We start from the raw sequence: 22714 nt of genomic DNA, 5'->3' as shown, positions 1-22714 counted from the left end.
GAAAGACACTGCCAGTGAGGAAGCTGGTAGATAGTTAACTAGATCCACTCTTTCTGCAAAGTGTGATCTAAAGATCAAAGCCAATTATTTCATTCTATGAATGCACAAAATTACTGCTGATTACCGATTCAGGATAATGAACACCTGCAAGCCTAGCACTCTGGGAGGGGGATGGAGATTGATTAAGGAAAGTTTTAAGCCTGACCTGGGAAACTCACAATCTTAGTGAGATCATGCTTTAAAATTTATAAAAATATTAACAAATGTTACTAATGTATGAAAATATAGATCGTTAAGAAATCATTGTGCACAACACATTAGATAATATTATTCTTTTATTCTTATTCTGTATAATTTTTTTATCCTTTTATAAACTTAAAATAGCATCTTTGATGTGGTCCTTAATAATACGTACTTGAGTTACATTAAAATAAGACAAGAAAGATTTTTAAAAAGAAGTAATGTAACCCTTTTCTCAAATCTGACTTTTGTATATAAATTTAGTACAAAAATAAGAAGAACCATTAAATTCTCTTCATACCAAGCTCTCCAAATCCTGAGAAGGTATATTCAGTAGCATATCTATATTCATCTCATTTAAAAGGTCAAAAAATTGAAACAGTTCAACTTCTTGGCAGTAGATCAGTGTCTACTTGATGGTAAACCTAATACTCGGTGTGCTGACTAAAGTACATATGTAAGAAAAATTCACAAAGATTAGATTTGTCCATTTATAGATGATTTTTGTCTCTTTTTAAACCTTTTTAAATGTATTTTTATTTTGATTGATTTATTTATTTTTGAGAAAGGGTTTTGCTATGAAGTTCAAACTGCCTTGAACTCTCGTTGTAGCCCAGGCTGACCTCATCTCACAGCAATCTTGCTGCCTCAGCCTTGTAACTTCTGGCATTACAGACTTTTACTACTGAACCTGGCTCTCCTTTCCTTTTTAAATTTTCTCCAAAATACAATTACCCAGAATTATGTGATATTCTCATATTTTATCATGTGAGTTACACAAAATGAAATCAGAAAGCACTGAAAATACACTGAAGGAGATTCAAAGTCCTCATGAACACAAAACATAGTGTAACATAACATAACATAACATAACATAACATAATATAGTATAGTATAAAAGAACACAACAAAACAAAGCAAAACAAAATAAGAAAACAGGGATGGAGGTTTAATTCTGCAGTATAAGTGCCGACTCAGCAAACATGAGGTCCTAAGTTCAATCCCCAATACAAAAAAGCAAACAACAACCTAACTCTGATTATTAAAAATGCTTCCAAGGGTACCTTAACAGTTTGCAAGTTAACCATACACAAGCCAAATAATCTGGCAATTTCACATCTAAGAATTTTTCTTAAAATAAAAGTCTACTCAAGACCATGTATAAGAAGATCTGTGGCAGCTGGCATTCAAGGGCCAACCTGGAAACAGAACAAATGGGATCAGCAGATGGGTGAGAGATGCATGAAGAAGTCACACTGTTTGGTTCAGCCACATGAGAGTGTGTGGTAGCACCAACACCAATAAGGAGCAGCACAGGGGAAGCCCAGCACAGAGATGCTGCTTGAAGGAGACCAACCAAGAGCATCTAAACTAAACAGGCTCAGTGCCATCACCTCTAGGAAAGGCAAACTACCCAGAAGGGACACAAAGCCCATGGTCTGTTTGGGATGGGAGGACAGGAAGTGAAAGCAGTGTCTAGGAGACAAGTTCCCCAGTGGTGATGCCCATGTGTCCTTCATCATCATGAGGTGATGATGTCCACAGCCTTGCAAAGCCGCCCCTTGCACTCACCACCTGCTTTCCCTTCTCACCATGATGTCAGAGTGCAGAGCACTATAGTGTGTGGCTGAGGAAAACATCTAAGGATGAAAAGTGATCATTCATAGGCACATGAGAGGAAAACATGCTATGAATCCTCCTCCCCTCAACACATGGGTCTTATAACATGAAACATTTCATATCCTTCAAGGAAAATTATAATGGGTCTTCTGGGAACATCTCTATGCTCCTTAATGAAATTGAAATGAAACTAACATAAGCCCAGAAAAGACAATCAAAATAAAATTTGTGAAATCTCTCAGTGATGACACTGTGCACCTCATCTTCAAGGGAAAGATCTTTTGGATGGAAAAGTGTGTTTGGCACCCTGCCTGCCACTTTTGAAGCATCTACATGTTTATTGCACTAAAATCTTCAATGTGCAGAAAAGTCTAAAAACACACATATTTTTCTAGTTTTTTAACTTGCTCTTTATAAGGAGGACAAATATGAGCTCACAATAAAAACAAAGGAGACATCAGATGGGGAGTATCAATTGTGTATCGCAGCACATGAACTCACTTCCTTGGCAACAAGTCAAAACAGAACTCTGAAGGCTCTGGTCACCAGGCACCTTAGTCGGGTGACAGTTGGCCTTCATATACCGTAGGCTTGAGAGAGGGAATAGAGAACATGCTGTGCTGCTTTCCCAGGCATCACAGCCCTAGCATCAAGACCCCGTGTCATTGAACCACGTGGGAAAGTATGAAAGGATGGTTCACTTGGCCCAGTGGTGTCAGCAAGCTCACCTGGAAACACCCACCCATCATGGGCAGCTCAGGCCAGGACTCACCAGCCCCTGGCCAGAGGCTCCCAGAGACAAGAGAGAGCCCAGGAGAGGTGTCCTTAGGCTCAACCATCAGCCACTTAGAGACACTGAGTCCAGGACAAGTTCAGATACGGGGAAGGAAAGTTCTTACATGAGCAGCCCTGTGGAACTTGGCCACTTGTGCATTCAAGTCATGGCCATGTGCAAACAACTCAGCCTCGGTTTACAACACTGAATGGTGGGGTGCTGAATGGATCCAGAGTGCAGGGTCACTGAGGAGGAAATGGGGGCTCCATGACAAGGGGATAGCTGTGGCCTTAGCCCACTGCAGAGGCTATGCTGATTCCCAGGGATGACCTTCCACACCCCTCACTGATCCACACTTGGTGAAAGCTGTTCTGTTCATTGGAAAGGAGATTGGAGAGTCACTCTAGGTGGTTTGGGGTATGCTCAGGGCAGGAATTTTTTGGGATGGAAAAGTGTTCATGGCCCACAGGTATCATTGGAAAGTGGGTGGCTGTCATCAAGTCACCAATACACATCAGGACACCCTGTGTGAAGACACTTTTCTGGGTATTGTCCATGGTCCTGTAAGCAGAACAGGTGCAGCCACTGCCCTTTTGAGTTTTGATGTACTTTGGAGGCCACAAAATCAGCATTGGCAGCAGAACAGACATTGTTCACCTCAAGGCAGTTTTTCTGGGTCCAGAGCCCTCTCTAGATGTTGGTACAGACCGTGCAGGAGGAGTTCTACAGAGGCAAAGAGAAATGAGCAACAGGGTCAGGAAGGAGACAAGGCTTGCAACTCTTTCAACATACAATACTCGATGTCCTGGCCATAGAATTTAATCAAGAATAAGAAAGCAAAGCCTTCCAAATCAGAAAGGAAGAATTAAGTTTTCCTGAGGGTGCAGCATTGTATGTAAGAAATTTAAACTCCATTGACAACCTTATAGAACAAATTCACAAATCACTTAAATTGCAGGATATCCGAGCAATATGCCCTAATCAGTTCATTACTACAAGCAAACTGTAGACTCAAATACAAAGAACACAATTCATTTCACAAATCATCAAAAAGAACTAATGATTAGGATAAATTTAAGCAAACTCACCTCCTCTTGGAAAATTGTAGAAATTAATGCAATAAGTAGAAGAGCACTAATAGAAGAAAAGCCATACTGTGATGAGGGATGGGAAGAATTCATGTTATAATGTACATGCTACCCAGAGCAACCAGGGGTTTCAGTGCCATTCCTGTCAAAGTATCAGTGCCATTTTCCTAGAAATATAAAAAAAATATGAAAATTCACAAGGAAGTCCAAAGAGTCATCCTATAGCCACAAAAAGAACATTAAAAATAGAGGCATCAAAATAATAGTCTCCAGGTATTAAAAAGTAACAGCAGTCAAAAGAGTTTTACACTGGAAGAAAATGACCACAGACTAAAACATCTAGCACAGATGCAATCCAAGGCACATATTCACTAGGGATTTTATTTTCTTTCTTCTTTCCTTTCTTTTCTTTCCATTTCTTTCCTCTCCTTTCCTTTCCTTTCCTTTCCTTTCCTTTCCTTTCCTTTCCTTTCCTTACCTTTCTTTTCTTTTCTTCCCTATTCTTTTCTTTTCCTATTCAGGGTCTCCCTGTATCATTGTAGCCTGAACTGAACTCAGAGTGTGTTGCAGGCTTGTCTGGAACTCCCAGGAACCCTGCTGCCTCAGCCACTTCAGTGCAGGCATTGCAGGCATTTCCAAGATTCCTTGCTCAGCCAATAAGTTTTTAATAACACTATGATGTGACTGGGTCTAGTGGTGTGGCTTATAATCAAAGCAGTCTGGAAGGCTGAGTCAGGAGCATCACAAATTCAAGGTGAGTCTCAGCAATTTAGCCATTTTTAAGAACCTGCTTCAAAACAAGAAAAGTGTTAAAAGGTGAAGACAAAGAAGCCAATGTAAAGCTCTGTATTTAAAAAAAAAAAACTTTGCAACTGACACCAGGAGGGTAAATAATTTTTTACACTGGCCTGGCCTTCTGGAGGGGAGTGTGCCACAAGTAGCTTTAACCTTCCCACCTTTCTTGTGATTAGACTTCAAACAATCATCAAATTCCATGAGGGATCAAAGAAAAAAAGAATGTGCTTCAAAAACACCAATCTTCAGTTCCAGTGCACAAGGCATTTGGAGTGATCTTCTGAAGCACATGCTGACCACAGTTAGAAAATCAGAAAATCTACTAACAGTATTAATGGGATTTTCAGTCCTACTCACTGTGAAAGAAGCTGCAGGCTAGGAAGATAGCAGAGAGCTAAACTATAGTGACTCTTTCTACAAAGTGTCTGAAGACCAAAGCCGAACATTTTATTCCATGAATACACAACATTGCTACAAATTGCCAATTCAGGATAATATACACCTACACTCTGGGAGGGGGAGGAAGGATGAGGGCACATTTAAGCCTAGCCTGGGACTCTTAGAAAATTAGTAAGATGATGTCTTAAAATTTGTACAAAACCAAAGCGTTTACATATGTATGAAAATGTTGATCATTAAGAAATCTCAGAAGTCACTGAGCAAGGAACATTAACCACTATTAATCTATACTTACTTTATCATTTTATAGATGTAAAAAGTGTATCTTTATATGATTCTTATTATTATTTCAAAATAAAATTAGTAATCCATCGCTCAAATTCTGGTTCTAAATACAAATTTAGGACAGAAAAACAAAACAGAATGATCAAAATCTCTTCAACTACCCAAATCCTAAGAGGTTATATTCAGCAGCATATCTGCAGTCATCTAAGTAAAAAGCATTAAGGAATTGAAAGACTACAAACACCAGGAAACTCATCAATGTCTCCATGATGGTAAACCTTATGCTAGGTGTGCTGACTAAACTACACATGCAAAAGAGTCTCACAAAGATTTGATTTCTCACTAGAAAGGTGATTTTTGACTTTTCATTTTATCATATTTTTTTTATCTCTTTCTTCTTTCCTTTTTTCTTCAGACAGGGTTTTTTCATGCAGTTCAGTCTGGACTTGATCTTCCCTTGTACCCCAGGATAATCTCAAACTCACCGCAATCTTCCTGCCTGAGCCTTTGGAGTCCTGGAATTACAGGTGTGCACCAACATCCCTGATTGTGTTTTCTTTTTTTAATTTTCTCCAAAACAAAAGTGCTCAGAGTTATGTGATATTCTCAAAGTTCATCAGGTTGGTTATACAAAATCAAATCAGAAAGTACTGAAAACATCCTGAAGGAGTTTCAAATCCTCACCAACATATAGCATAATATAACATAACAGAGCATAGCATAGTATAGCATAATAACACAAAACAAAATAAAAAAGGAACCACATAATTCTGCTTTAAACATCTGCTTCCAAAGATACAGTAAGAATTTCTAAATTATCCATACACCAGCAATATGATATATTTTCTTTGAAATAAAGGTCAATATCATTCAAATGCTTGTGTATGAATTGGTGTGGCAGCTTGCTTTCGAGGTCCAATCCGGAAACATAACAAATGGCCATCACAAGATGGGTGACAGGTGCATGAAAAGTCACATTTGCTTGGTTCAGCCCCATAATAGTGGGAGGTGGCAGCACAGGGAGAGCCCAGCATAGAAACACTGCTTCAAGGAGACCAGTCAAAGAGTATTACAACTGAAAAGGTTCAGTGCCATCACCTCTAGGAAAAGCAAACTACCCATCAGGGACACAAAGCCCATGGTCTGATTGGGGTGGGAGGAAAGGAAGTGATAGCAGCAGCTAAAAGACAAGTTCCCCAGGAGCGATGCATATGTGTCCTTCATCAGTACGAGGTGATGATGTCACCTCCCCTTTTACTCACTACGTGCTGTACCCCTCACAGGAAGTCAGAGTGTGGAGCACTACAGTGTATGGCTGAGTTAAACATCTAAGGATGAAAAAATAATCATTCATAAGCACGTGAGAGTAAAACTGGCTATGAATACTCCTCCCCCGAACATATGGGGGTTATAACATGAGACCTTCACATTCTTTGGTAAAATTATTATGGGTATTCTGCTCCCTAATGGAAATGAAATGAAACTAACATAAGCCCAGGAAAGGAAGTCATCCTAACATTTGACAAATCTTTAGCAGAAGACAATGAGTCTTTCATCCTCCAAAACAATGGACCCTTTGGATGGAAATTTGTTTTTGGCACCCAGCCTGAGACATCTGAAGCATCTACATGTTCGCTGCATTAAAATCTTCAAAGTGCAGCAAAGTCTAAAAGTATACACAGTTTTCTAGCATTTTAACTTGTTGTTTCTAAGGAGGACATAGATTTGTTCCCCAAAACAAAAAGAAAGGTGATATCACAGAGGAAGTCCAAACTGTGGACCCCAGTGCATGACCTCAGTTCCTTGAGGACAGGTCCAAACAGAACCTTGATGGATCAGGTCACCAGGCACCTTGGTCTGGTGACAGTTGGTATTCTCAGACAGTTGGCTCTAGAGAGTGAACAGGGAGCAGGTTATGGTGCTTTCCCAGGACACGAGACCCCAGCCTCAAGATCCCGCATAGGTAGACCACGTGGGAATGACTGAAAAAATGGTTCACTCATCCCAGAGCCTTCAGGATGATTGCTGGCAAATGCCAAATGACAAGGGCATTAAAGGACAGGGCTCACTGTACCCAGCCTTCTGGCACCCAGAGGCAGGAGGAAGCCCAGGACAGGTGTCACTAGACTCAGCCACCAGCCACTCAGACACACGGATTCCAGCAGAGGTACATTAAAGCCTGGCCACCACTGTGAGTCCCCCTACACAATTCCTGCCCTAAGTCAACAGTGTGACTGGGTCTGATGACATGCCCTGAGGACAGATCTTCCTGAGCAGGTGCAGGTCCTTAGAAGCTGTGAGGCTGGGCCACTGTCAGGTTCCCACCCAAGACAGGGCGGGTGGAGCAGAAGGGAAGCATCCCTGTTTAATCCACAGTTTCCAGATGCACCTTCTATCTTCCTGGGTAGAAATATGGGACAGAGCTGTCTGTGGTACAGAAATATAAGATTATCTGGGTTCACAAAGTGAAACCTCTGTTGTCTCAGAGCCTCAGAGCCTCTGTTTTCTTGCCAGAAGCTGTGCTGTGCCTCAGCAGAGTGGTATATAGGACACCAATCAGGAGTTGGTCACTAGGCTATGTATTCCATGGCCTTGCAGCAGACTCTGGGACCCACAACAGGTGCTGGCATGCTCAGGCATAAAGTGTGTGAGCAGAAAGGACTATAGAGATCCACAGATGACAGCGAGTATCTTCGGGTCAGTGCTACACTGTACTTAACTGTGAGCATTTGCATGAAACTCTAGCCAGGGTTATTGACCCTCTGATTATCCATGGAAATGTTAAAAATCTTTTCTAAGGAAAGTAGAAAAAGAAACAGTTATGTACACCTAAGTTTCACTGCGGTACACTGACAGCTCTGAACCCAGCAGACAATGTCATGAGGCTGGTGATATGCACATCACCACCTCAATAAGGCCGAAGTTTCTACAGATGCTGGAGGTAAAATATGGAAATACTTTAACAACAAAAACAGTTGAAATAAAATATCCTGAATATGCACTTAATATACCAAATATAAACTAGGCTTGGTGGCTCTTGCATGGAGCCCAGTACTTGAGACACTGAGGAAGGAGAATTGTTTGAGACCACTCTGGGTTATAATGTGATTTCAAAGCCAGTCTGCACTTCATAGCAACATGCTTCCTCAAAAAGATAAATATATCAAATCTAATGAACGTAATAGTGTACTAGTGATGGCCTTGTGACATTAGCATCACTATCATATTTATAATGACCTGTAGTCTACTAGGAAAACCTAAGTCACAGCCCACTTCACAATAAAATATCACAACAGTTATCAAATGGAGTACACTAGTGAGTATTTGTTGTTCGTCATTGGTATTTGGTGGTGATGGAGCAGTGCTTGCTGCTGCTCTCCACAGAAAAATGATTATTGCTGCAGTAACAGGAATCTGCATGAATCACTGCAATATGTCCTTAACTCTTTGGGGAAGAGACCCACTAAAGGAAGCACTGAACTAATGAGAATTACTGATTTTTGAATACTTTAAAAACTGACTTCAGTTGTAGTTGAACTACTTACCTACATTTTCACCAACAAGATTAAATAGTTCTTTTTCTCCTGTAGTCCCATGAATGTTCTTTAGACCTTGTGGTGATTTGTTCGCTGCAATGAGATGTCCCTATTTGCATTTCTTTGTTGTGCTAAATGCTCAATAGTTCTTCAGGTATTTCTTGGCAATTTGTACATATTCCGAAAAATGTGTGTTCCTTTCACGTTCCTATTGGTTTTACATGTTAGCTGTCTGGGAGTAACAGGCAAAATTTCTCTCTTTCTGTAGTTTATTTCTTCATCCTTTTGGTTTGACTTTTTGTGGCTTCTATGATTATGCAGGAGGATTAAAATCTTACAAAGTCCTTTTTGATTGTTTTGTCACCCTATCTTATTTTCTATACAAAACAGCCGCAATAGCATTAAGAAAAAATGTTTTTTAATACCTCTACATTCAGAACATGGAATGCCTGGCTCTTTCATGTTTCACTATGTTTTAGTCCAATAGAGGCATATATGAGACTGCTGCACAAATTACCACAAAAAGTACATTTCCTGAGTGATAGAAAAATCACAATTTGCAGTAATGATTCTTTTATCCTATCGTACATTTGTATTCTTGACTTCAACTTACTTGTTTCCTTAAACTTCAAATGCAAGGATAAAAACAACTGTTTCACCCTCTGCCAAATCATTTAGCCATTGCCTCCCAAAATCAGCTTGAAAGCCATGATCTTAACATCTCATTCTCTCCTGATGCCAGGACTAAAGAAATCACCATTAGCCAATCTTTACCGTAACTCCTTAGCAATGCAATTATTTAATTACAAAATGATCAAAAATTGCATACTTTTTGCTAGTTTTTATAAAATAACAAGGAATATAAAAGTGACAATTTTACTGTATTCAATACAAGAATTAATGGGTTGAATTGATTATTGCCCCAATGATGCTCAGGGTGGTCACTACATGAACAAATGTGCTTCCCAAGTGATTCTCGGGGATAACTGCTAGGTGGCCAAGTGATAAAAGGACAACTACTGATGTGTAATTGTGAGTATTAAAAAATGTTGACGCTGGGGAAGAAAGGGAGGAGATCTAAAGCAGTAAGCTACATCTGCAGAACTTGAAGATGTATTTTGAGGCAAGGTCACACTAATTGTGTAGGTTGGACTCAACTTCCTCTTCCACTAATTTAAGCACCCTGAGGTGCTAGGATTGCAAGCATGAATCAACAGGGCCTGCAAGATTTACTTCATGGTAAAATGAGAAAGTGCATGTACTCAGGATATATGCCTTATAGATTCAGTATTCTATTATTAGCTGTAGTACAAACTCCAAATTTTCCCATTGATTGTACGCAGAAATGTGCGGCAGGGAATCTGGCCACATGCTGTAGTGTATAGAGGCTGACAATGCACATCACAGTGTCTTTTACTTTGTGAAGTGTATCAAGTTCTTCAGGTACAAAATAGAAATAGATTTAGTGGTGATTACACAACAGGTGAGTAATTTATGTTCCCAAGGATAATTGAGACTTGGGCAAGCTATCTTCACTGGATTAGGGGTATTTAATGCAATGTACACTTGTGTTTTCATGACACCACAGTTTATTTTATTTTATTTTATTTAAGAGGAAAAAGAGAAAAACTCAAAACAAAACAAAGCAGTCTAAGGGTACACGTAATACAGAACTACAAAAAAAAAAAAAACATAACAGTAAGAAATCACCTGTTAATAGATTACATATTATCATCTTGAAAATAGTTGCTCAAATCACAGTATCAAAGAATACAAAGTGGACATTCAAACAGGGAGACTGCAAACAGCTGTGTTCAATGATCCAAAAACATTAATATAGTCAGCTATTTAACACCCCTAAACACACTTGCTCTTATATCCGTTGTTTTTAACAACATAATTCCATTCGAACCTAAGCAGATTTTGTATTGAACAACACTGCATTAAACACTTTACAAATTACATGAATGTTAAAATGGAAGTGAAAACCACAGGCCACAAGAAACCAACTGGGACTCATGGCCCACTGTATGTTTTTAAAGATAATCACCACAAACATCAGACCCTGGTCCTTATAAATAAAGAGATATGCCATTGTATAAATTCACAACTCAGTAAAACAGAACACAATCTGAATCTTAATTTATCAAATTTACTTTTTACTGTGTTCAGAGCTCAAAATTTAGGTTTCCCTTCATGCCATTACTTCAGTGTTTTAGGAAAAAGCAGTTATAATTACAAAATATTTAATGTATTCACAGCATCAAGGAATAAAATAAAGGCATTTGCATGATACACCCAATAACAACCTTTTCCCCAAAAACAACTCCACATTTAAGATAAATTGATTTCAAAGTATGGTTACTCATAAATCATGCCAAATTTTATAATTTCTGGAGATATTACTATGTTTTGTGGTGTGCTATTGGAGACAAGTTATGGTTCTGTCACTATGGAGCAATTAGAAATTCACAGTAGTATAGTTTACATTTGGAAAATGTGGGGAAACCTTACTAGCAAAGTAAAGATGTAATATACACATAAAGGTAAAATTCTGATGGTTAGAAAAACAAAGGTTTACTTAAATGACAAATATTGGCTCCACTGAAAAAGAAAATCAGGCAACATAATGTACGTGGTACGATACCCAGTGATGTTAGGAAATCAGCAGGTATCTCGTCACAACATGGAAAACATAACATTCATTAATGTACAAGTTATGTGAAAAGAACACAACTTTGTGAAAAAATCATGCACCAAGCCTCTATAAATGTATATCTTAATGCCAAATATTGCATCAAATTCAGAAACATCATTTATGAAAGAGAAAATGAAGCATGTGCATCAAAAGATTAAAGCAAATACCATGTTAAAATTACAATTCAGCAAAAAATAAGAAACTAGACTAACATCACTCTGAACAGTGAATAATAATAATGCTACAGAATTAGCATTGGGTTTCTTAGTGTCTTTTCTTCTTCAGAGTATCTGTTCACATCGTGTATTATATTATTTGTTCCAATAAATAGGTTAGAAATTCTTCCCAGGTGTGAATCTCTATGTGTATATCTATCCTTTCTTTATTATGGGAAAAAACAGATCAAAACAAGACAACAAAACAAATTCCTAGAAAATCATGATATGAAAAAGACATATAAGACCACAATATTAGGTGATGTACTTACTATGCTTTCTCTTGTTATTTTCAATAGAATTGTCCACATCATCAGGCACTATATAGTTAAGCATAACATTACATAGCTACTTTTATAAAAACACTACTTTGAAGACATTGTAGGACGTGAGACATATTAAGAATCAAACCTGGGGTAGATCCCATGGTTTCCTGCCGGGACCAGCAAGTTGGGTTGAGGCACGGAATCCCATCCCAGTCTGGGGGAACTCCCCTACTCACATGAGGACTAGTCTGGGGTTTCCTGCCAGGACCAGTGAGTCAGGCCTAGGCACGGAGTCCCGTCCATCTGGGGGAACTTCCTTCCTCACGTGGGGACCAGCTCATAGTTTCATGCTGGGACCAGTGAGTGGGGCCACAACATGGAATCCTGTCCCAGTCTGGGGGAACTCTCTTCCTCGCCTGGGGACCAGCCTGCAGTTCCCTGCTAGGACCAAAGAGTGGGGCCAAGGCACAGAATCCCGTCCCAGTCTGGGGGAACAGTCTTCCCCGCCTGGGCCCCAACCCATGGTTTTCTGCCTTGACCAATGAGTGGGGCCATGACATGGAATCCCGTCCCATTCTTGAGAACTCTCTTCCTTGCCTGGGGACCAGCCTGAGGTTTCCTGCCATGACCAGTGACTTGGGCTGCGGCACAGAATCCCATCCCAGTCTGTGGGAACTCTCTCCATCACTTGGAACAACACTTGCAGCTCAAAAATATAGGAAAATGACAAAATGAGAGACCAAAATGCAGTCTCAAACATCCAGCCCATTCCAAGAAAGCCTAGGAGCCATGTGCATAGAAGAAAACACATCCCACATACCTGAAGTACCTGAAATAATAGAACTGAAATAAAGAAGCAGCTCTGGGACCCTTAAAGGAATTCAAACTAGAAATAATCTCTCAGGTAAAAAAAGAAATGATAAAAGAAATGCAGGAGATGCTGAACATATCTAAAGAAAACACAGTTAAAAAACTGGAGGAACTAAGCAAAAAGATAGAATCCCTGGATGAACACTATAAGGAACAAACAGAATACATAAAGCAGATACAAAGAAATATACAGGAAATAAAAAAAACTCCATTGAGAGTCATAAAAATTGCCTCAATGAATGTGAAGATAGAATCTCAGACCTCAAAGACAAGATGCAGCCTGTGAAAAGGAAAGGAAAAATGTTTTAAAAATAACAAAAAATCAGGAAATAACAATTCAACACCTGCAAGATGATGCAAAGCACAACAAATTAAGGTTGATAGGGATAAATGAAAAAGAAGGGGACAACATAAAGGATGTTAAGAGGATATTTAGAGAAGTGATAGCTGAAAATTTCCCAAACACGAGATTGGAAAGTGATATCAAGATCAATGAAGCATATAGAACTCCAAATAGCAATAACCAAAATAAATCTACACGCAGACATATAACAATGACCATCACAGAAATCAAACAAAAGAATAGAATATTAAAAGCTGTCAGAGAGAAGAGACAGATCACCTATAAAGGAAAACCTATCAGAATCACAGTAGACTTCTCAGCACAAACAATATAGTCAAGAAGAGCATGGAGTCAAGTATTTCAGATTCTAAAGGAAAATGATTTCCAAGCTATGCTGATGTACCCTCCAGAACTGTCCTTCAAAATTGATGGAGAAATCACATACTTCCATGACAAAGAACAGCTAAAAATTTCATGATCCCCAAGTCAACCCTGCAAAGAATACTGAAAAACAGTCTAGATACATTTAGGAAAATAACACTAAACAAAGCAGAAAATTAAACACAGCAGAGAGATAAAGATTCAACAGCAGAAACATAACATGTCAAAAATAAACCAATATATAACAGTTCTAACCATTAATGTAAATGGTGTCAATGCACCAATTAAAAGAAACATACTGGCAGAATGGATCAAAAAACAAATTCCAGGGGCTGAGGATTTAGCTCAGCAGCATAAGCATCTGCCTTGCAAGCAGGCAGTCATGAGTTCAATCCCCGGTACCAGAAAAAAAGAAAAAAAAAATCCAACCAAATGCTGTCTACAAGAAACCAATCTAACCCAAAAAGATACTCACAGTCTGAAAGTTGAAGGATGGAAAACAATACTCCATGCAACAGGAATCCAAAAAAAAAAAAGCAGGAATAGCTATTCAGTTTGCAGACAATATGAACTTCAAGCCAGTAATGATCAGAGGGGATAAAGAAGGTCACTACATACTGATTAGGTGAAAACTCCAAGAGGAAGAGATTATTATCTTAAATATATATGAACCAAACTCCAGAGCACACAGTTATATAAAATAAGTACTAACAGAAAGGAAAAACCTAATTAGCAGTAACACAGTTCTAACAGGAGACCTTAACACAGAGTTGACACCAATGGACAGATCAACCAGACAGAAAATCAACAAAGAAATAAAAGAACTGAATCGCATCTTTGAAGAAATGGACTTAATAGACATATACTGAGTATTCCACTCAAGAACAGAATACACATTCTTCTCAGCAGTACATGGATCATTCTCTAAAATAGACCATATATTAATTCATAGAACATATTTAAAATGCAAAAGTGTTGAAATTATCCCTTGCATGCCATCAGACCATAGCACTATGAAATTAGAAATTAACAATAAAAGATACTGGAAAAATCCCACAAACACATGGAAACTGAATAACACACTCTTGCGTAATCAGTGGGTCACAGAGGAAATTAAGAAAAAATTAAACAATACCTACAGAGAAACGGAAACACAAATGCAACTTACTGGAATCTGTGGGATGCAATGAAAGCTGTTCTCAGAGGAAAATTTATTGCACTGAGTTCCCACATTAGGAAAACAGAATGAATACAAATAAATAACCTGATGTTATACCTCAAACATCCAGAAAAAGAAGAGCAAGTCAAGCCCAAAGCCAAAAGAAGAGAAGAAATTATGAAAATCAGGGCACAAATCAATGCAATAGAGACTAAAAAAAATCCAAAAAAATCAATGAATCAAAGAGCTGGTTCTTTGAAAGAATATATAAAATTGACAAGCCCCTAGCCAACCTTATTTCAAAAAAGGAAGAAAAAGCTCAAATTAATGCAATAAAAAATGAAAGACGTGAAATCACTGCAGACCCTATAGAAATACAGAAGATCATCAACACCTATTTCAGAAACCTCTACTCTGAAAGGTTTGATAACACAGAGGAAATAGACAGATTCCTAGAAGCATACGAAGTACCAAAGCTAGGTAATGAAGATGTAAAACTACTGAATAACCCAATTTCTATTAATGAAATTGAAAATGAAATTAAATCTTTACCTAGAAAGAAGAGCCCAGGCCCAGATGGATTCACTGAAGAATTCTACAAGAAATAAAAAGAAGACCTAATGCCAATAGTCCTCAAAATCTTCAATGAAATTGAAAGGGAAGCAATCCTTCCTAAATCGTTCCTAGAAGCAAATATTACTCTAGTACCAAAGCCAGAGAAGGACTCAACTGAAAAAGAGAACTACAGTGCAATCTCCCTAATGAACACAGATGCATAAACACTCAATAAAATATTGGCAAACAGGATGTAGCAAATCATCAAGATCACACACCACAACCAAGTGGGAATTATCCCAGGCATGCAGGGATGGTTTAATATATGTAAATCAATAAATGTAATACACTATATCAATAGAGCCAAAAGAAAGAATCACACGATCATTTCTATAGATGCAGAAAAAAGTTTTTGATAAGGTCCAACATTCACTTATGATAAGAAAATTACAGAAAATTGGAATAGATGGTCTTTACCTTAATGTAATTCAGGCTGCTTATGACAAACCAACAGTCAATATCATACTAAATGGTGAAAAATTGAAGGCCTTTACTTTAAAATCAGGCACAATACAAGGATGTTCCTTATCACAACGCCTATTTAATATAGTACTGGAAATACTGGCCAGAGCAATTAGACAAGAGAGAGAAATAAAAGGCATAAATATAGGAAAAGAAGAAGTTAAATTATCATTATTTGCAGATGACATGATACTCTACATAGAAGATCCCCAAAACTCCATTGAAAGACTCCTAGATAAAATACATAAATTCAGTAATGTAGCTGGATACAGAATCAATACTCAAAAATCAATACATTCCTATACACTAACAGCAAAATCACAGAGAGAGAAATAAGAGAGACCACACCCTTCACACTAGCAACCAAAATAAATGAAATATTTAGGAATTATTCTCATGAAAGAATTAAAAGGTGTATACAGGAAAAATTATAACACCCTGGAAGATGAAACTGAAGATGATCTCAGAAAATAGAAAGACATTCCTTGCTCATGGATAGGAAGAATAAATATTGTGAAAATGGCCATTCTCCCAAAAATTTTATACAGACTCAATGCAATTCCGATTTTAAAAAAGCCATCAATATACCTCATTGAACTCGAGAAATCACCCCTAAAATTCATCTGGAGTGAGAAACCTAGAATAGCAAGGACAGATAAAAGTAGCAAAGGCAAGCCAGGAGGTATCACAATCCCTGACTTGAAGTTATACTACAAAGCAACTGTAGTAAAATCAACATGGTACTGGAACCAAAACAGAGCCAAAGATCAGTGGAATGGTTTAGAAGATACAACAAAAACTACAAACACATTCAACCACCTTATCTTTGATAAAGAGGCCAACCATGTTCACTGGAAGACAGTCTCTTCAATAAATAGTGGTGAAAAACTGGCTCTCCATATGCTGAAAAGTAAAAGTAAGAACCATGCCTATCACTATGTACTAAAATAAAATCTAAATGGATCAAAAATCTAAATATTAAAACAGAAACACTAAATCTCTTGGAAGACAAATTGGGAAAAAAACTTGAAGACATAGGAGTAGGTAGAGAATTCATGAACAGGACTCAAACCAAATGGGAAATACTTCCCAGAGTCAATAATTGGGATGGCCTCTTATTAAAAAATTTCTGCACATCAAAAGAAATCTCCAGCCTAGTGAATAAAAAACCCAAAAACTGGGAAAAATGTCTTAGTGAACTGCCCCTCAGACAAAGGACTTCTGTCTAAAACATGTAAAGAATTAAAAGAAAATCAGACCTCCAAAATTCAAAGACCCAATCCAAAAATGGGCATCTGAGATGAATAAACAATTTTCAGATGAAGAAATACAAATGGCAAATAAATACATGAAAAAATGTTCATCATCAATGGTCATTAGAGAAATGCAAATTAAAACCACACTGAGATTTCATCTCATGCCTGAAAGAATGGCCAAGATCAAGAAAACCAACAACAACAAATGCTGGAGAGGCTGTGGGGTAAAAGGAACTCTCCTGCACTGTTGGTGGGAGTGTAGACTAGTGCAACCATTGTCGAGGTCAGTCTGGAGATTATTCAGAAAGCTGGGATTGGAAGTACCTTTTGAACCAGCTATTCCATTTCTAAGCATATTCCCACAAGAACTAAAAGCATCATACCACAGTGATATATGTGCCCCCATGTGTATAGCAGCACAATTTGTAATAGCCAGATCTTGGAAACAACCTAAGTGTCCATCAACTGAGAAATGGATTAAAAGTTGTGGTATTTTTATACAATGGAGTACTACTCAGCTATAAAGAATGATCACATTGAGATATAAGTAAATGGATGCAGCTTGAGACCATACTGATGAGTGAAATAAATCAAACTCACATGTATAAATACCAAATATTTTCCCTAGTGTAAGAAATGATAATACATAGAAGTACATAGTAATCATGATTCCCAATCATATTGGTTTGAATCCATATAATGTTTTCACTCATTAAGTGCAATGGTTTTAACGTGGGTTGTTCGATTTTAGTATCAGTTATAGTACGAATAGCTATTCTGTAGAAAACAACACATCATAAAAGCTAGTGCTGATTTAATATCATCTTGTTTTGAAATCCCATCAAGCTGTTGTACATCTGTTTCCACTGGTTTTAACATGTTGTATCTTACTGTATTTTACTATATGCGATAGTATAAACAAAATTTTATGGGCAAAGAAATAATATAGAAACCATTGTTCATTTTCTGTTAACTGGTTCTAAATACTCTGTAATTCTTTCATTCTCTTGAATGGCTTCACACTGTCTTAATATGCTTGATGCTACAGTGTACGAAGTTATACTCAAATAATTCAAGGAAAGAGGCACTATGGTGACTAATATTATGTTAGATTATTTGGGGCTGAAACACAATAATGTTTAAATTGTTCAGTTCTGACCTGTGTTGTTCTATCACAATGTCCTCTTTTATCTCAATCTCCACTCTTTTTCAAATATTAATCTGTTTACTTAACTTTTTTCAATTAAGGGAAAACTAAATTTAAAAAATTGTGGAATATATTATAGTAACTTTTTTTTGTTTTCCTATTAATCTGTTTTGAACCCCACTATTGCTCTCCCCATCTTTTTCTGTCTGATTTTACTGTATTCTATATTGTTTGATAGTATCAAGTTTGAGGGTATAGGCAACCACTTTGAAGGCAATAAGATTTACTATCATGCCCATTATGGTTTGACTATTATCTTCTTTTGAAATCCTGTAAGTTCTCAGTGTAGGTTTTATTGGTCTTGTTCTGCACCATTTTGATCAATTCTATTATACCTGATGAGATAGGCAACTCTTCTTAAAAATAGCAAGAGGCACAATGGTAACCATTTTTCATCACCTGATTGTCGGGAGCCGAGCCAGAGGACCTGCCTAAGCAGATGGGGCCTGTAGGAAAGAGCGAAGCCTTCAGTAGATTACCCCTCCCATCGAATGATGCCAAGATGGCGCCCGTTTCCTACTTCCGTATTCTTACCCACAGCTTCTGCCTAGCTACAGCTGATGTCCCCCAATCAGACTTTGCCACGCCTTGTTACCCTATAGGACAGGACTATAGATATAAGGACAGAGCAGGAGGTAGAGAGGAAGAGAAGACACGCAGACCATAGAGAGTGGAGGACTACGCGGGGTTACTCAACAGAGAGAGCCCCACTGGAGAGTCCGATCAGGGAGGAACGTTCCGGGGACGACCTGTGTGGAGAGTCAATAAAGGCGACCTCTGTCTCTGCATTCTGGTGTGTCGTGTGAGTCAGTTCCCCTGCCGGTCGGGGGTTCAGAGGCCGCGCGGCGCATTCTGGGGGCCCGTACGGGGAACTGATCACCCCCGTACTGCAGAGACAGACCGCTTTTGGCTTACCACGCGGCAGAGGTCGTCGGCCAGGTAAGTTGGGAGTACGCCTGGGCCCTGGGTGGCGCGCACCTACAGGGCAAGTTTCTTAACTCCCCTGGTGTACATACGCCAGGTATCGAGGTGAGCAGATCTTAGCCACCCGAGGGTATCTTTTGATAGAATATGGGCCAATTACCGAGCAAAGAGGCTGGGGATTTAGCCAAGGCCCTTAAGAGACTGTTAAAAGCAAAAGATCTTGGGGTAAGTCGTGCCACTCTCGAGCTGTTTATTGCCGAGATTGACCGGATAGCCCCGTGGTTCCTACCCACGGGACATTTGACTTTGCCTTCATGGGAGAGGTTGGGGGGGGATCTGGCCTCTGCCGAGCTCGGCGGGGACTTGTCCCCTTCCGTTCGCCCCTTGTGGGAGATGATACATACCTGCTTAGAGGAGGAAAACGAGGGTTTCCCGCCCGCTGTCCATGGTGCAGGTATCAAAGAGGTGAGAGAAGCCTTCGAACGGGCGAAAGCTGAAAACTCTAGGGAAGGTTCCCTTCGGGAGGAAGACCCCAGGGGGGAGGAATCGGACTCGTCTGATTCCTATTATGAAGAAGCACAGTCCAGGAAAAGCATCTACGGGGGTCTCCGACGCGAGCTCCGCGCCATCTCAATGGGGGACGCGGAGGGAGAAAAAGAGAAACCCTCTGCTGACCCCTGCTGGCGACAGGAGAAATTACCTTCGGCCCCACCTTGGGACCCATTTCCGGAGGCGGTGCGCCGTGAGGAACTGTGCCACCAGGGGGCGCAGAGTGAGGTTAGGAGACTGGCAGCTACTATCGGTCCCCGCCCATCGCCACCGTCCTATGCTGAGCTGCCTCGGGGTTCAAGATACTTCCATGGCTCGCTCTGGCGCTCTAAATGGTGGGCGGGACCAAGGATGCCGGAACCAGGGATAGACGTGGGCCCCTATGGAGTGTACCCCATACAAGTTGCCCCAGGCCAGGGTAGGAATGTGTGGGAGCCTTTTAACCTTAAGCAGATAAAAGAGTTGAAAAGCGCGGTCACGACTTTTGGCCCCGAAGCTCCATACACGGTGGCAATACTAGAAAATCTCTGCTCTATTCCCCTTACGCCTGGGGATTGGGCCCAATTGGCTAAGGCCTGCCTTCCAGCTGGCAGCTATCTGGATTGGAGGGCTTGGTATGCTGAGTACGCAGCAGAACAGGCAGAGAGGAATGCTGCCGGGGGTCATAGGGGATGGAGCAGAGACATGTTAACGGGGGAGGGGCGATATGCTGAAGATCAAACGCAGTACCCCAGTGCAGTCTACGAGCAGATCAATACTATTGGAATGCGAGCCTGGAAACAGGTAAGCGGCTCTGGGACCGCATCCGCATGCCTCTCTAAGGTAGTTCAAGGCACCGCAGAACCATTTGTAGATTTTGTGGCTAGAATGCAAAATGCAGCAGAAAAGATTTTCCCTAGTAAGGAGACAGCTCTACCACTGGTCAAGCAACTGATTTTCGAACAATGTACTAAAGAATGCAGGGCAGCAATCGCACCACATAAGAACAAGGACTTAAACACCTGGATAAGAATTTGCAGGGAGATAGGGGGCCCCCTTTCCAACGCAGGTGTGGCCGCCCTGCTCGCAGCGGCTACCAATAACAAAATAAAGGCCAGAGAGAGGCCCCAAGGAGGCGCCTGCTTCACTTGCGGAAAGCTAGGGCATCTGAAGCGTGAGTGCCCCCAAAGGAATCGCTCCGGCGGATCCGTCCAAGGGGGAGGGGAGATTTGCAGGCGCTGCCGGAAAGGAGCTCACCGTGCTGAGGACTGTCGTTCCATCTTTGATAGTGACGGAAACCGCTTGAGTGGCAGACAGCTATCAGAGACAAAAAACGGCCAGAGGGGGCCCCTCCAAGGAGTGGGCCCCCGGACCCTGAGAATGTCCCCTCGAGACAGTCAAACCTCACAAGAGCCACGCTCGGCTCGGGAGGACTGGACCTCTGTGCCACCACCAGACTTATACTAATGCCTGAATTGGGTACCCAAATCGTAGAAACCCCGTGTTGTGGACCGCTGCCTGAGGGGACAGTTGGACTGGTGTTGGGTAGAGCTTCAGCTGCCCTGCAAGGTCTCATTGTTGTCCCCGGAGTCATTGATTCTGACTACACAGGCCGCATAAAAATTCTGGTCCGATCCCCTAACGGAACTCTGGTCATTAACGAGGGAGATAAGATAGCGCAGCTTTTGTTGCTCCCCAGCCTTCACGGAAAATTCCCCTCTCAGCAGAGGATCAGGGGCGGTAGGGGACCAGGCGCGGGGTCGGGGATTTTCGAAGGGCTGCATTTGACACTTGACAAAAGACCCATGTTATCATTGAGAATAAATGGGAGAAAAATTACAGGGCTTTTGGACACTGGGGCCGATCGGTCTATCATCTCTAAGAAGGACTGGCCCTCTAGTTGGCCCACAAATACAGCAGACAACACACTTCAAGGGTTAGGGATGGTGACAGCTCCTCAGGTTAGCGCCATAACCCTGCCTTGGTGTGATGAGGAAGGCCACCAGGGTCATTTCCAGCCTTTTGTCCTACAACTGCCAGTGTCTCTGTGGGGGAGAGACATCCTTACCCAGATGGACGTCACCCTTACATCCAATTGTTCTCCTCAGGCCAAGGGCATGCTTAAGAATCAAGGGTATATCCCCGGCAAGGGCTTGGGCTCTGCCCTACAGGGCCAGACTTCCCCTGTACCTATGGAGAAGAAGGAAGGCAGACATGGCCTGGGTTTTTTCTAGGGGCCACTGAAGAAGTTCTCCTACCCACCCCGATTAAAATCACTTGGAAGTCCCCAAGTCCAGTTTGGGTACCTCAGTGGCCCCTGCCCAAGGAGAAGCTCTCAGCACTAACGGAAATAATAAAAACCCAGCTTCAAGCTGGACACTTAAAGCCGTCGACTTCCCCATGGAATACCCCCATTTTTGTCATCAGGAAGAAATCAGGCAGATGGAGGCTGCTCCATGATTTGAGAGCGATCAATGCGCAGATGCAACCCTTAGGGGCAGTTCAAAGGGGGCTACCGGCACTCTCAGCGATCCCAAGACATTGGTCAGTTTATGTCATAGACCTTAAGGATTGTTTTTTCTCTATTCCCCTGCATCCGGAAGACACCCATCGATTTGCCTTCACCCTGCCCACGGTTAACCAGGAGAGCCCTGATCTTAGATACGAATGGGTGGTCCTACCTCAGGGTATGGCCAACAGTCCCTCTATGTGTCAAATCTATTTGGATTCCTTGCTGACCCCTATACGAAAAGCCTTCCCCAAGATTAGATGCGTTCATTATATGGATGACCTGCTTATCAGTGCAAAGGAAACAAAAATGTTAGAAGATATGTTAGGCCAACTGGTCAAGGCCCTGAGAAAGGCTAACTTGAACATTGCCCCTGACAAGATTCAAGGGGGAGAAGTGGTGACCTACTTGGGTGCCAAACTCTCCTCTACTCTGGTTTCTCCGCAGAAGGTAACCATCAGAACGGATAATCTCACCACTTTAAATGACATGCAGAAGTTATTAGGAGATATAAACTGGGTCAGACCTTACTTACATGTCTCC

General features: G+C 40.6%; 1 protein-coding gene across 2 annotated transcripts in view; it reads right to left on the bottom strand.

The window, feature by feature from the left end:
• Positions 1–713: 713 nt before the first annotated feature.
• LOC134475072 (zinc finger protein 124-like) overlaps positions 714–22714 on the bottom strand; it is a 43914-nt gene continuing 21913 nt past the window's right edge. Inside the window, exon 5 of one of the 2 annotated variants that reach the window (XM_063244448.1) lies at positions 714–3358. In XM_063244448.1, the coding sequence (XP_063100518.1) occupies positions 3294–3358 (65 nt within the window). In that variant the 3' untranslated portion in view covers positions 714–3293. Of the gene's footprint in view, positions 3359–17186; positions 18610–22714 lie in introns of those variants that run through there. The other variant, XR_010046029.1, reaches the window with a different exon arrangement.

The sequence above is a fragment of the Cavia porcellus genome, unplaced genomic scaffold (assembly GCF_034190915.1).
Source record: "Cavia porcellus strain 051 isolate PalLab524CR breed Dunkin Hartley unplaced genomic scaffold, mCavPor4.1 scaffold_53, whole genome shotgun sequence".
In the NCBI taxonomy this organism is placed as follows: domain Eukaryota; kingdom Metazoa; phylum Chordata; class Mammalia; order Rodentia; family Caviidae; genus Cavia; species Cavia porcellus.
The sequence above is the reverse complement of the archived record's forward strand: the minus strand, read 5'-3'. Positions and strand labels throughout refer to the sequence as shown.